At 35.2% G+C, this 14,515-nt stretch overlaps 1 protein-coding gene across 1 annotated transcript; it reads right to left on the reverse strand.

Moving 5' to 3' along the window:
- Positions 1–1,428: 1,428 nt before the first annotated feature.
- Positions 1,429–13,793, reverse strand: LOC117322808 (uncharacterized protein PF11_0213-like). Its single transcript, XM_033877751.1, has 2 exons — positions 13,653–13,793; positions 1,429–2,649 (listed from the first exon to the last, which is right to left on the reverse strand). Exons 1-2 carry the CDS (start codon positions 13,791–13,793, stop codon positions 1,429–1,431), a joined length of 1,362 nt encoding a protein of 453 aa, XP_033733642.1.
- Between the last annotated feature and the right edge of the window lie 722 nt (positions 13,794–14,515).

Raw genomic sequence — 14,515 nt, forward strand, 5'->3', positions numbered from 1 at the left:
ATTTCAAGTAAGACATCCGTACATTAATGTACAGCTTGACAACGTGAGGTTTCATGCTCGTTTGTTTCTCTCAATACTGTGTCCTATCTGATAGCAGAACAATACATCAAATGGAAATCAGTGAAAATACCATAATAACAGGAGGTAAATTGACATCATGTCTACTCTTCCACTGCCTTGATGGCTCAAGTCCTGTCGAAAGTTATAATTAAGATAACAAGGATTATTATTGGGTGCATATCACTCAAGTTTTTAACTTATCTCATTGGAATTACAGCTTACACATCGCTGATCCATACGTCTAAAGAGGATATGAAGACAACCTCATTTTATCCCTGAAATGCAATTTGAGAAAGTCAGTTAAGTACTTTTGAGACGGCAACTGCGTTCAATGTGAACAGGATGTCTCCATCAGCAACTCTTGAATGTGATATTGTTGCCCCTAGCGAAATAAAACGTTTAAAAAATATTACAATTCCAACATTTTGGAAAACAAAATGTGTTTCGTTAACGCTAACTATCATAAAGACATGATAACAAGATATTGCCAAATCAATCAACCGTATCCACAATACAAATCTCCTAATGGTCAATTACATATATATTTGTGCTGTCGTTGTGTTTTGACATGTAAATACTTCATTTCGTATTATGATTTCACAGCTGACAAATGAAAGAATACAAAACAAAAATCAAAAAAAGATATCATTAACTCAATAAAATAACTGTCATTAGGGCTATTTTGTCAATGTTTGGGATTTTAATCGATTTTTATGACGACTTACTAAAGCATGTTGACATGTGAGTCATAGTTTAACTAACCAATGAGTTGATTTAAAACATCGTTCATACACTGCAACAATATCTTTAGTAGCGTGGTAATATAACGTTATCTTACATTCTGTATTGAATTTATCAATTTTTAAAATGTTTTTGCAAAAAAAAAAAAAAAAAAAAAATCACCTTAGCACTTTTCACATTAGTATCTTACTCCATCAGTATCATTTCAAATGTACTGTAACATCTCGTTCAAAATATTTTGTGGGAAAAGCATCGCACGACGGGACATTATCAGCATATAACAACTAACTACAGCTGTTTTGATATTTACCTTTCACATTCTACAGAAAGAACAGATGTATTTTCTACTTATTTCAAATATAATGTAATATTCACAGGTGAAGGAGAAAAATATATGTACCGTTAACGCCCCCCTCTGGGTGTGGTATAGAAAGATAACAGGGAAAGAGACATATTTAAAAAAAAAATACATATCTTCCTAGGGTTATTGGCAAAGTCTCCGTACAGAAGATATTTTACATACCAAGGTCACCATGCAGTACGAGTCACTGTTTTCTCGCCGCATACCAAGTGTATATCAAGTTCAAGATCATAAAAACCTGCTTAAAATAGTCTCTATATTACGTTTTACATTTTATATCTGTAATAAAAGGAATTGCAATTAAATTTGAAGCCAGAAGAGGTTATAGTCTTCCGAAGTTGGTGCTCGCTATTCTGTATCCGAAGTTGGTGCTCGCTATTCTGTATCCGAAGTTGGTGCTCGCTATTCTGTATCCGAAGTTGGTGCTCGCTATTCTGTATCCGAAGTTGGTGCTCGCCATTCTGTATCCGAAGTTGGTGCTCGCTATTCTGTATCCGAAGTTGGTGCTCGCTATTCTGTATCCGAAGTTGGTGCTCGCTATTCTGTATCCGAAGTTGGTGCTCGCTATTCTGTATCCGAAGTTGGTGCTCGCTATTCTGTATCCGAAGTTGGTACTCGCCATTCTGTATCCGAAGTTGGTGCTCGCTATTCTGTATCCGAAGTTGGTGCTCGCTATTCTGTATCCGAAGTTGGTGCTCGCTATTCTGTATCCGAAGTTGGTGCTCGCTATTCTGTATCCGAAGTTGGTACTCGCCATTCTGTATCCGAAGTTGGTACTCGCCATTCTGTATCCGAAGTTGGTACTCGCCATTCTGTATCCGAAGTTGGTACTTGCTATTCTGTATCCGAAGTTGGTGCTCGCTATGCTGTATTCGAAGTTGGTGCTCGCCATTCTGTATCCGAAGTTGGTGCTCGCTATTCTGTATCCGAAGTTGGTGCTCGCCATTCTGTATCCGAAGTTGGTGCTCGCCATTCTGTATCCGAAGTTGGTGCTCGCCATTCTGTATCCGAAGTTGGTGCTCGCTATTCTGTATCCGAAGTTGGTGCTCGCTATTCTGTATCCGAAGTTGGTGCTCGCTATTCTGTATCCGAAGTTGGTGCTCGCTATTCTGTATCCGAAGTTGGTGCTCGCCATTCTGTATCCGAAGTTGGTGCTCGCCATTCTGTATCCGAAGTTGGTGCTCGCTATTCTGTATCCGAAGTTGGTGCTCGCTATTCTGTATCCGAAGTTGGTGCTCGCTATTCTGTATCCGAAGTTGGTGCTCGCCATTCTGTATCCGAAGTTGGTGCTCGCTATTCTGTATCCGAAGTTGGTGCTCGCCATTCTGTATCCGAAGTTGGTGCTCGCTATTCTGTATCCGAAGTTGGTGCTCGTTATTCTGTATCCGAAGTTGGTGCTCGCCATTCTGTATCCGAAGTTGGTGCTCGCTATTCTGTATCCGAAGTTGGTGCTCGCTATTCTGTATCCGAAGTTGGTGCTCGCTATTCTGTATCCGACATTGTTAACATTAGCTTCACTTCAAAAGAAAATTAAATTCAACATTTCTGGATTCTTTGACATTTTTCTGATTACTGATGTATTTTTATCAACTTTTACTCAAAAAGAGAATTTTTCGACTTTCACACTACATTATTAATACCTTTGAAAAATAATGCATTGATATCACGTATCCTGATTAAAAAGGGAACCTTTGAATGAAGGAAATGACACTGGAGCACCTGATAATTATTTACATCCTTTTGTAAATGATCTCAGTGTTCACATATTATTTTATTGATTTTGTGATAAACTTACGGTTCCATTTACACGTTGGTATGTGTTGTTGTTTTTTGTTTATACATACAAATGTAAATATTAACAGGTGAGTCCAGGTTCACTGAAATATAAACACATTTTAAAAACGGCGGTCAATATATCATCATAACAGTTTTCAGAAGCTCAATTTAGATGTTAATACGTATTTTACCGTTTATTTCATTCTCTGATCAGTCCTTTCTATCATTATCTAAGCGTTTTTGATTCATTTTGTTCTGGAAAAGCAATTATAACCGACACATTAAAGCTTGTCATGGGACATCATGTTGTATAAGATTGCATCGGTATCACAAGTCCATAAGACAAATAAAAAAATGACGAGCTATGTCCCATGTGTAATACAAAGTGTCTTTGTGTTACATTTCGATCACGTCTAGAGCAGACACAACAAAGGTCAACATATATTAAAGATCGACTTGAGTGAGAATACGTTCAGATAACCTGGGTGTAATTAATGTATTCCTCCTGTTTTAGCTACCATTTATATCTTCTGTCCCATTAGTAAGAACACATTACCTTGAACCATCAGATATTTATAATAGGCATTGCTTAATCACGATGGACTGACGTATGAGCATGAATAATTATCAAAAAAAAAAATAGCTGTAATAATTCAATGATACCTTTATTAGAATTGTGCAAAATCCTATTATGTCATAATTTTTTTGCAAATCTCATATTTTATGACCGATGGTTCAAGCGGAAATTTTCTTTTTTTTTAAGAATTAGTATGGTGGCTGATATGTGCCATTTCGTTATTTCGCCCCGTTAATCATCGTCTTTTCGCTGCGTTTGTTCGTTATTTCGTTTTGACCTAGAGTTGTCATCGATGAAGCAAAGGACGCTTACTCTGCCGGCGCACCTGGTCTTGTTTTCCTTGTACTTTTACAGGAGTCTCCTTGCAAATATTTATATTTATATTTTGCGTCGTTAATTCGATTTGGACTTTAAATTATAGTTTCGTTATTATATCAATATTCTTGTTTGATTTTATATATACATACCATACTATACTCAATTTTGCTACTATGTACGATTTACAAATCAAAACGGCCATTGAACTCAAATACATCAATTTTAAAATGAAGGAGAAATGAGATTTTAACTAATCAAACACAGTACTACAGTACAGCACAGTACAGTACAGTACAGCAGCACAGCACAGTACCGTCCTGCGCAACACAATACAGCACAGTACAGTAAAGTATTCGTGAATATAAAGCTGCATCATTTTTCTGTTTAGTCCGACTTGGACTCGTCAGTGATGCGAAGTGCCGAAGAAAGTATTCCAGAAGGAATATAAGGAGCATACAAGCAATTGTTTTCTACACAAGGATTTGAAGTAGATCCTTATAAAAACGCGACAACGGCCATAAAATTGTATGTAAGAGCAATTACCACTGAATACAAGACAGATTCAGTTAATGACGCTCATTATAAACGATTATAAATAGCATTTCATATCAAATTGAAAAGCAAAAATTTCCGTATTCTAATATCAACGGTATCTGATGACAATTTAATGGCTATTACATCTTCAATATTAATATTTTTATTTTGCAACACTGCATGATTTCCAGATTTACTGAATATCAATTTCGAAGTAATAACGACAGGATCCTGCAATTAAATCTAAAATCATTCTTTGATGAATCCGATAAGGAAATTGTCCACTTAGGGTGTTCCTTGATGACGTAATCCTACTGAATTTATCATTCCTCTTGATGAGTGTTTTACGTCAATTTGTATAAAGAAACGTGTACTATCAGCAAAACCATAGTGATTTACACCAAGAGGTTTCAAGAAACCGTATCTCTGATTAACAGAGTTATTTTTGTTTTCGGTTATTACTCGGAAATTACAATCCAGATATCGCTTTTGACGATAATACAGAATTTAATTCAACTTTTATAAAACTGTTAATTTGTTTATGAATATTTGTCACTATAATTCCAAGAAATAGATCAATAGTAAAAGGAAGTTAAAGATTATTTACAATTTTGGATATGTTTTGGATACCTTTTGCAATAGAGCGCCTGTAATCCTCAACACAGGGTACATTATGCAATCAAATATTGTCGTACATCTTGATTCTTTGATGATATCCTTGTCTCTGGAAATATTGCTAACTGTTTCATTTAAACAATTCTTAGTTATTGACATTCATACGATTTTCTTTTAATAAATAGTTGTTTCAGCCTCTGCTGGAGGCGGCGCTGAGTATCTTGTTGAAGTGTATTGATTTATCTCAGATGTAAATTTTGTACAATGTTATTGCAAAGGGATCAAAGTATTTAAGAAAATTAAGCAGTTCACATATATTCAGAGACAAAAAAAGCAGAGAGATGAAAATGCAGACCCAATCAATCAAAGACATGCGTAGAAAAATATCTATACATACAGTATATATATACACAAATGTATTAAGAATTATCTTCTCTATTATAAAGCAAACCTTTCCTCTCAATTATGATCTTTCTTTTCCTCCATTAATTGATAATACGCATTCCATGTTACTATATCGTTGCATAATTAGAAATACAACTAACCACTAAAATTATTAATAATATTTATAATAACGGAAGTACGGAAAGGACCTGTATAGGCTTAGCCTGTTGTCCAATCCATTTGTATATCTAAAATCTATCTCTATTATGAAATATTGTATGTAAATAATTCAAATGCTTGATTGAATGAAATATTTTGAAATGAAATGAAATATATTAGAAAGAAGTTAATCACCGAGCGGATAGTATTACTAACTATACACAGGTATTCTGACTAACTAAAAAGTTAATACATCTGAAAGGCGAAGCCATTATACCACGCGGTCTGAAGGGACATACCATTGTTGTAGTGTATTCAGACAATGCATTGATTCTCTTTCCGCATGGACATTTGGACAATGGTTGTTTTCTATGACTGCTGATATCATATTCGATGATGATAAACATTCAAAAGAATCCTTACCAGTAACCCCGAGCATGTTGCCCAAGACAATCATGAACTATACAAATGAATCTTGCTTGTCTCTGTACATCTGTAAATATAAAATATACGTTGAAGTACGGAAGCTTTCCATTACCATAGTCATGGAGGGGAAGAATATTATCCTTGCTTGTACATCGTATCAGATCAATATAGACCACGTGGAGAAAGGCTGGACTGGACTTAGAGGATATGAAAAAAAACTCCCGATCGCTATATCGTTCTTGCAAAATAATTTGGAGAATCTATTCCATACTTATTTAAAAGAGTCGCTATGATAAGCCGTAGTCACAATGATAAGCTGTAGTCACAATGATAACCTGTAGTCACAATGATCAACTGTAGTCACAATGATCAACTGTAGTCACAATGATAAACTGTAGTCACAATGATAAGCTGTAGTCACAATGATAAACTGTAGTCACAATGATAAGCCGTAGTCACTATGATAAGCTGTAGTCACTAATGATTACAGCTTTGTAGTTACCTATGCTAAGCCGTAGTCACATATGATAAACTGTAGTCCACTATGATTAAGCTGTAGTCACACTGATAAGCCGTAGTCACTATGATAAGCCGTAGCTACCACTATGATAAGCTGTAGTCACTATGATAAGCTGTAGTCACAATGATAAGCTGTAGTCACTGTGATAAACTGTAGTCACTATGATAAGCCGTACTCACAATGATAAGCCGTAGTCACAATGATAAGCTGTAGTCACTGTGATAAACTGTAGTCACAATGAGTAGCTGTAGTCACAATGATAAGCTGTAGTCACAATGATAAGCTGTAGTCACTATAAGCCGTAGTCACAATGACTAGCTGTAGTCACAATGATAAGCTGTAGTCACTATGATAAGTTGTAGTCACAAGATTAGCTGTAGTTACTATGATAAGCTGTAGTTACTATGATAAACTGTAGTCACAATGATAAGCTGTAGTCACAATGATAAGCCGTACTCACAATGATAAGCCGTAGTCACTATGATAAGCTGTAGTCACAATGATAAGCTGTAGTCACAATGATAAACTGTAGTCTCTATGATAAGCCGTAGTCACAATGATAAGCCGTAAACACAATGATAAGCTGTAGTCACAATGATAAGCTGTAGTCACAATGATAAGCTGTAGTCACAATGATAAGCCGTACTCACAATGATAAGCCGTAGTCACTATGATAAGCCGTAGTCACAATGATAAGATGTAGTCACAATGATAAGCTGTACTCACAATGATAAGCTGTACTCACAATGATAAGCCGTAGTCACTATGATAAGCTGTAGTCACAATGATAAGCCGTAGTCACTATGATAAGATGCAGTCACTATGATAAGCCGTAGTCACAATGATAAGCCGTAGTCACAATGATAAGCCGTAGTCACTATGATAAGCTGTAGTCACAATGATAAGCTGTAGTCACAATGATAAGCTGTAGTCACAATGATAAGCCTGTAGTCACAATGATAAGCTGTAGTCACAATGATAAGCTGTAGTCACATGATAAGTGCACACTGATAAGTAGTCACATGATAAGACTGTAGTCACAATGATAAGCTGTAGTCACAATGATAAGCCGTAGTCACAATGATAAGCCGTAGTCACTATGATAAGCTGTAGTCACAATGATAAGCCGTAGTCACTATGATAAGCTGTAGTCACAATGATAAGCTGTAGTCACAATGATAAGCTGTAGTCACAATGATAAGCCGTAGTCACAATGATAAGCCGTAGTCACTATGATAAGCCGTAGTCACTATGATAAGATGCAGTCACTATAATAAGCCGTAGTCACAATGATAAGATGTAGTCACAATGATAAGCTGTAGTCACAATGATAAGCTGTAGTCACAATGATAAGATGTAGTCACAATGATAAGCTGTAGTCACAATGATAAGCTGTAGTCACAATGATAAGCTGTAGTCACAATGATAAGATGTAGTCACAATGATAAGCTGTAGTCACAATGATAAGCTGTAGTCACAATGATAAACTGTAGTCACTATGATAAGCCGTAGTCACAATGATAAGCTGTAGTCACAATGATAAGCTGTAGTCACTATGATAAGCCGTAGTCACTATGATAAGCTGTAGTCACAATGATAAGCCGTAGTCACTATGATAAGCTGTAGTCACAATGATAAGCCGTAGTCACTATGATAAGATGCAGTCACTATAATAAGCCGTAGTCACAATGATAAGATGTAGTCACAATGATAAGCTGTAGTCACAATGATAAGCTGTAGTCACAATGATAAGATGTAGTCACAATGATAAGCTGTAGTCACAATGATAAGCTGTAGTCACAATGATAAGCTGTAGTCACAATGATAAGATGTAGTCACAATGATAAGCGTAGTCACTATGATACGCTGTAGTCACTATGATACGCTGTAGTCACTATGATACGCTGTAGTCACTATGATACGCTGTAGTCACTATGATACGCTGTAGTCACTATGCTGAGATGCAGTCATTGAAGGTGACTAATCGTCGAGGGATAGATAGTGGCTGCTCGTCTGGTTTTCCAGGATATTAAACAAGATTGATCATCACATCAGTCCCATTACCTGAATGACAAATCTACGGTAATAAAAGTCCACCTTAACCTTCAATTGATGACGTTTAAAAAACTAACCATTCTTTAAACGGAAGACAGATTTGAAATCGTCTCTCTAGATGTTTGCACATTGGCTTAACTTTTTATGTGTAATTATAGAGTGATCTTTCTACATGCCTCAGACTAATTATGTAAATTATACAATGTACTATGATATTTTTTTTTTATAAATGTCAATCATCAACTGTAGCTTCAACATAGATTTGTTTCATTCTGTTGTTCTACACAATCTTACCTACCGCTCAGGTCGGTTATATTCTGATAGGTCAAGTGACACCAATCCAGGTAAACACTTTTGAGAAACAGTATTGGCATAGTTTTACGGACAGCTCCTCAAAATTTGATTCATTGAATATCCATTTTTTTTAATTAGCTAACAGTTCTGTTTATTATTTTGGGCTTACTGCATTTCTGAATTCCACTAAGGCAAGCCAAACATGCTGTTAGAGATTTCAATACACATACATCAAACAGTGGCTGTGCGATACAAACTTGGTAATCGGAATTTGTGATTTTGTAGATTGTGACAATGTTTTGCTTTTAGATATTCGCAATACCGCAATACACACTGCGCATAGCCTTGAAATATATGATAACATGCACCATTAATATACGGATAATTATCATGATAGCTTGTCATTAAAGCGACTATAACTGTATATTGCTTGCTGATTACACGGTGGTTTCTTCTGATAAATGGTGAAATTGGTTTAAGATATAGCGATATACTACACCGTAAGATGTTCTATAAATTATGATATTTTCCGACAGAGATTATTACAGCAATGCTTCAGTTGTCGCTTGAAGTATGATGCTTTTTTATACTGGACACATTTATTTTTTAAGGACCACTTACAGGAATAATGAAGATTTACCCAAAGCCAGGTGTTAACTGTAGCAGCCTTGGAGACAACCCGTGAGGTCAGTTTAAAAAATCAAAAGGCCCCAGGAGCCTGTGAAAAATCAGAAAGAGATAAGTTTGTCATCTAAATCTAGATCAAATTGCTGGAAGGTCTATTTTCAGACAATGCAGCAATTAGAGGGGCTATGCTAAACACAATCTGTTAAGCATGATGTTAAAAACTCGTATGCATGTTAACTTATAGCATTATTTAGTTTTGTAAGTTTTTAATAATCGTAGGTCGGTATTATTGAAAGGTCATCTGTAATGATAACTGTGTTAATGTGATGTTGAGTTAATTGAGAAATTATTAATAAACTGTCCAATGGAATCGATCGAGTCCAATTGAATATTGGCACTGATCACACAGCAATCTAACTTCCCACTATAGTCAACCAAGAAAGTCGCATCACAAGATTGGTGTGCAAACGCCGGAAATGGGTAATGACCTCCATGAAAAAGGAACACCTAAAAAAATGCTGAAATAATTTATGATTCTGATCGCAAAACTTTATTATTTTACAAGCATTGTTATTATTATGTAATAATGTACAGTAGTACAAATACATCGGATCCAAATGATCACTATATGTGTATGAAGAGATTTTTAATCGATAACGAATGTTTGATAATTACACATACATAAATGTAAACCTATGTGCAAATGGATTGTTTGAAAGAAAGTGTCCTTATCAAAATTTGATTTTAAAATGATAACTTTTCCGATTCATGATTTTCCGGAATCATCACTCATGAAGTGTGCCAAATAATTTCATTTTTTTCTTTTCTTTATTTTTTGTGTGTACAAAAACCGAAAGTTGGTGTAACGCTTCCATGAAGACTTGACAATAGTTAAAAGTGTGCATAAAATGCTAAAATCTTTATAATTTAGAAATTTCAGTCATAATGTCTTACCATCAGCTCAAGATCTTCATTGGCCATAACTGACGACTTTATGAACATATTTCAAAATGAATTACATCTTTGTACTTTGGTTTTTGTGTTTAATTATTCAAGACGTATATAGCACTGGAATTATTGTATTTATTTCTTGAAATAGACATTCCCACAACTTGACGTTTAGATGACAAATTGTCAGGTTGTTGGGTTTTTTTGCGATTCTGACCGTGATTACTCAACATAAAAGGCAAAAGCATTTAAAAAGATTGGTGGTGTACATGAACTGAAAAGGTAGTTACGCTTCCTTAAATTTTTGACATAGCTAAATAGGTACCTCAATATTTGAACAGTTTTTGTTTGTGTTACATATTCATTGTGTAATATTTATAAACACATGGAAGCTCATATTTACAGCCAATAATACTCCTGAAAATATAAGATCATTTGACAGCATACAACATTAATGTTGATAGTTTTTTATATGAAAAATACACTGTCCTACACTTTTGGTGGGCAAAACCTAGTAGGCCATAACACAGGCCCTTAGGACCTTTTGATTCGTACCTCATGGGTTGTCTGTAAGGTTGCTACAAATAAGACCTGGTTTTGGTCAAATCGGTTCTTGGGCAAAAAAAAATGTTCCTGTCAGAGACCCTTTGGCAAATTAAGTTATATGTCAAAGCAAAGAAAGATGGGTTCAACATGATGTCCTATAAATAACTTAATATAAAACAATAAGGCGCTCCAGAGTAGTGCCTGGAGTTAAAAGGGTATACTAAATTAATATAGATCGGTGAAAATGATCCACGCGCTCGCGTGACCCATTTGCTCATGTTTCCTTTCTTGATTATATTGTGTCAATGATACATGTTTCATTAACCTTGTGTAACAGCTTATGGAAGACATCATGCTGATACGTAATTTTATTTTAAGTTCACGGACGATTTTGAAGTCGCTTGTTACCTAATCTACAGCGTTAAAAAGTAATTAGCAAAGAAATACCGTAACTATTTTTGATGAATTTTATTTTTCACTATTTCCGAGATAACAATAAATTCGCAAAACGATATGATAGATGTTAATTACATGAACAATTATAGCTTGCGTCAAACATGCGAGTACTTTGCCAAGAAAAAGTTCTTCGCCTTTTCCTATTGTATATATCATATTGTACATTTTGTATTTAAAAGGTAGAACTCCACTCACAAATAAAACGCCCGTGTCTTTAAAAAACAGATACCAATATTTAAAAGTGAAGTAAGATGATTCAATCAGACAATTCTAATGACATCGTAAAATAAAGACTGAAACACTAGTCAAACACAATACAGTTTTGTACGGCAACTGATACAATGTCTGTGAGAACTAGAACTGAAATTGTCATTTGGATAATGCAGCTAATCACTTATTCACGACAACGGTACTGCATTACTGGAAACTAAGTGACTATACCCTACTCATAATTTGAAATAAGTTTAAGATCCTTATTTAAAATTTGTTGCTGGGAGGCATATGAAGGTATCAAACCGAGCGGTGAAGTAGCATATAGCACGAAATGCAAATATCATAGTCTTGGCACTATTGTCGAGGTAAGTGATTTGCAGTTCATTTTATTCCAAAATGGCGGAGCTCCATGGTATGATATAGGTACAGTACATTTCAGTTAACTAGTCATAACAATTGTTTTCACTCACATTCTGTATCACCTCTCAGTCTGTTTCTGTTGACACATTACGTGTTTAAATATATTTGATTTAATAGCATGTCAAGTTCGTACATTTGTATATGTACCAATGATATCGTGAAACTGATGTATTTGTTCAGTAGATGTGTTTTTGTTTATGATGGATTTTTTTGTTAGTGTGTTTTGGTCTAATAAGGATGTTTTTTGTTCAGTTAAGTGTTGTTTTTTGTGTTTTTTGTGTTTTTTTTTTTTTTCTTCATGGGGATGTTTTTGTTCAGTAATGATAGTTTTGTTCAGTTAAGGTGTTTTTGTTATATTGGGATATTTTCTAGCTTGTTTAAAAGTCTCCAGTATGTTTCAGTGAAGCAACACTATAAAGTCGGCACCAGTTACGTGCTATCATGATAAAATAAGAATATACCGCAATCTTACAATTACTACACGCATGCTTATCGCACGCGAAGGAAGCCGTCTATAGCTTCTGTTAGGTCGTTCAAGGGTAAAACCAAACATCAACTGCTATTGGTGACAATTAAATGTTTCCAAGGAAACAATAATGATTTATAGATAACATGTTTAGAAATGTCCGTTTGATTCTTTGTTTATTTGCAAACAAACCAGCCATATTTGTCTTGAGAAGCGGATGAGCATCATAATTACATGTCTTTGCCAGCCGATTCATGAATAACTGATACCATATACAAACTCATTGCGTCTGCTTTTAGCAGCATGCCAATATTTACAGTATTTTATTTGACAAGCATTCCATTAATTTTACAAACCATTTTAGAAACAGATTTTATCGAGACAGCACAAACATAAATAGAAATACTGTCTTTAACTATATGGTTAACGTGACTTAAAGAAAATGTCATTCCATTTGATTCGTGATGACATTCGGATTTCAATGATTTAGGATAAAGTCAAAATGTTTCTTCCTTCATTTGAAAGATGTGGTGGTTGTTTCTAATATTTCCAAATTCTATGTGATATGTCACAAAAGATTATGTATATTTCAGTTAAATCAATTATTAAATCAAACGAAAAAAGTTTGTAGTAATGACCACAACAGGTTTTTTTTTTTTTTGTTCGTTTGTTTGTTGTTGTTGTTTTTCTTTTTCTGTGGGAAGCCTTCGATATACCAGTTGTCATACAAGTCCTACCATAATCCCAAACAACCACTCCCCATGACCTATCGGGCTGACGTGCTTGATGGGTACGGAATTGATCGTCAACATTTTTTCTGTCCCATTTCCTTGAAGATTGTGCTGCCAACCTGACAATAGACAAACACTTTTACATTTCCTGTCCCCTACCACGTCTTTGTGTATATATTGCAGCGTAAATGATAACACTCGTCCAAGCCTCTTTTGATTTAACTTTGTTGTTAGTTCCTTTTTGTTTCAACACAAAGACGCCATAAACTAGGCTCTAGGTCTGGGGATTAAGCAACTCTTGATTTATTTGAGGAAGAATAACTAAATTGGTATATTCAGACCCTTATATCTTAGCCTGAATGATTGAGAGTCAAGTTGACCACTGTGTCCCCAACAATTATCAATTGGGACGGCATAATCAATACCTGAATACTCTGGCACACATTCGCCGAGACTTTTGATTGAGCAACACCAAATTCTCCTCCACTGGCTCCCCAAGGCTCCCCCTCTCGCCCCTCTACGATCTGCCCCTGGGTATGCCCTCTTGGTGCAGCTCCTCCTAACATTGCCCTTTTATATTGACATTTCTGTGTTTGGGAGGATTCCTGTCAGTTAGTTTCTCCGAATGCAAAGTTCATTGTAGAACATGATCACGTGTAACGAAAATAGCCTTGAGGAAAATTAAATGTTATATAAATGTCTAAATATGGGATTCATTAACCACGCCAATGCCATATAACAAATATGAGTTGTGTATTATTATTGAATTGATTTATTAAAACTGATATTTGGTAGAATTTTTACTGCAACAGCACAATTTTTATAAGCTGTATTTAACTAATCGTAAATCACCGTTATTATCAATACCTCGGACTATGCAAACGCCATGCAGAGTAAAGTTACTATAAAGTGTTTTCGTTTACGTGTCCAGTATCATCTATATGTGAGTAGCACGACTTGGTCGACAAATGGATATTGGTAGCTTTACACATTAGTTTATCCCTAATTAACAGTCGTAAAACACACTAATGCAAATCTCTCGAACTAAGCAAACTTGTAAAAACAGTTACTATTAGGATCTGATAAGCTTTTATTTACCGATTCAAGGTCAAAATAAGTATGCCAAGCATCGTTACAGTATGGAACAAAGTTTGAAAAAGGCGATAATTGAATTTTCATATTTACAGAGTCCTAAGGCCAACTCGATTTGCACTCTTCTCGGAAGAGAAACCTTCGGAGAATATCGCATTCCGTTATATGTAAATCGAGTAAACCGGAAGAACATAAC

The sequence above is a fragment of the Pecten maximus genome, chromosome 3 (genome assembly GCF_902652985.1).
Source record: "Pecten maximus chromosome 3, xPecMax1.1, whole genome shotgun sequence".
Taxonomy (NCBI): Eukaryota; Metazoa; Mollusca; class Bivalvia; order Pectinida; family Pectinidae; genus Pecten; species Pecten maximus.

What these genes read in the sequence shown, in the direction of transcription:
- LOC117322808 (XM_033877751.1), bottom strand. Translation starts at nt 13,793, where the DNA reads ATGTTAGGAGGAGCTGCACCAAGAGGGCATACCCAGGGGCAGATCGTA. An exon ending in ATGTGTGCCAGAGTATTCAG is followed by an intron (nt 2,650 to 13,652) that starts GTATTGATTATG and finishes TGTCGGATACAG; the next exon opens with AATAGCGAGCACCAACTTCG.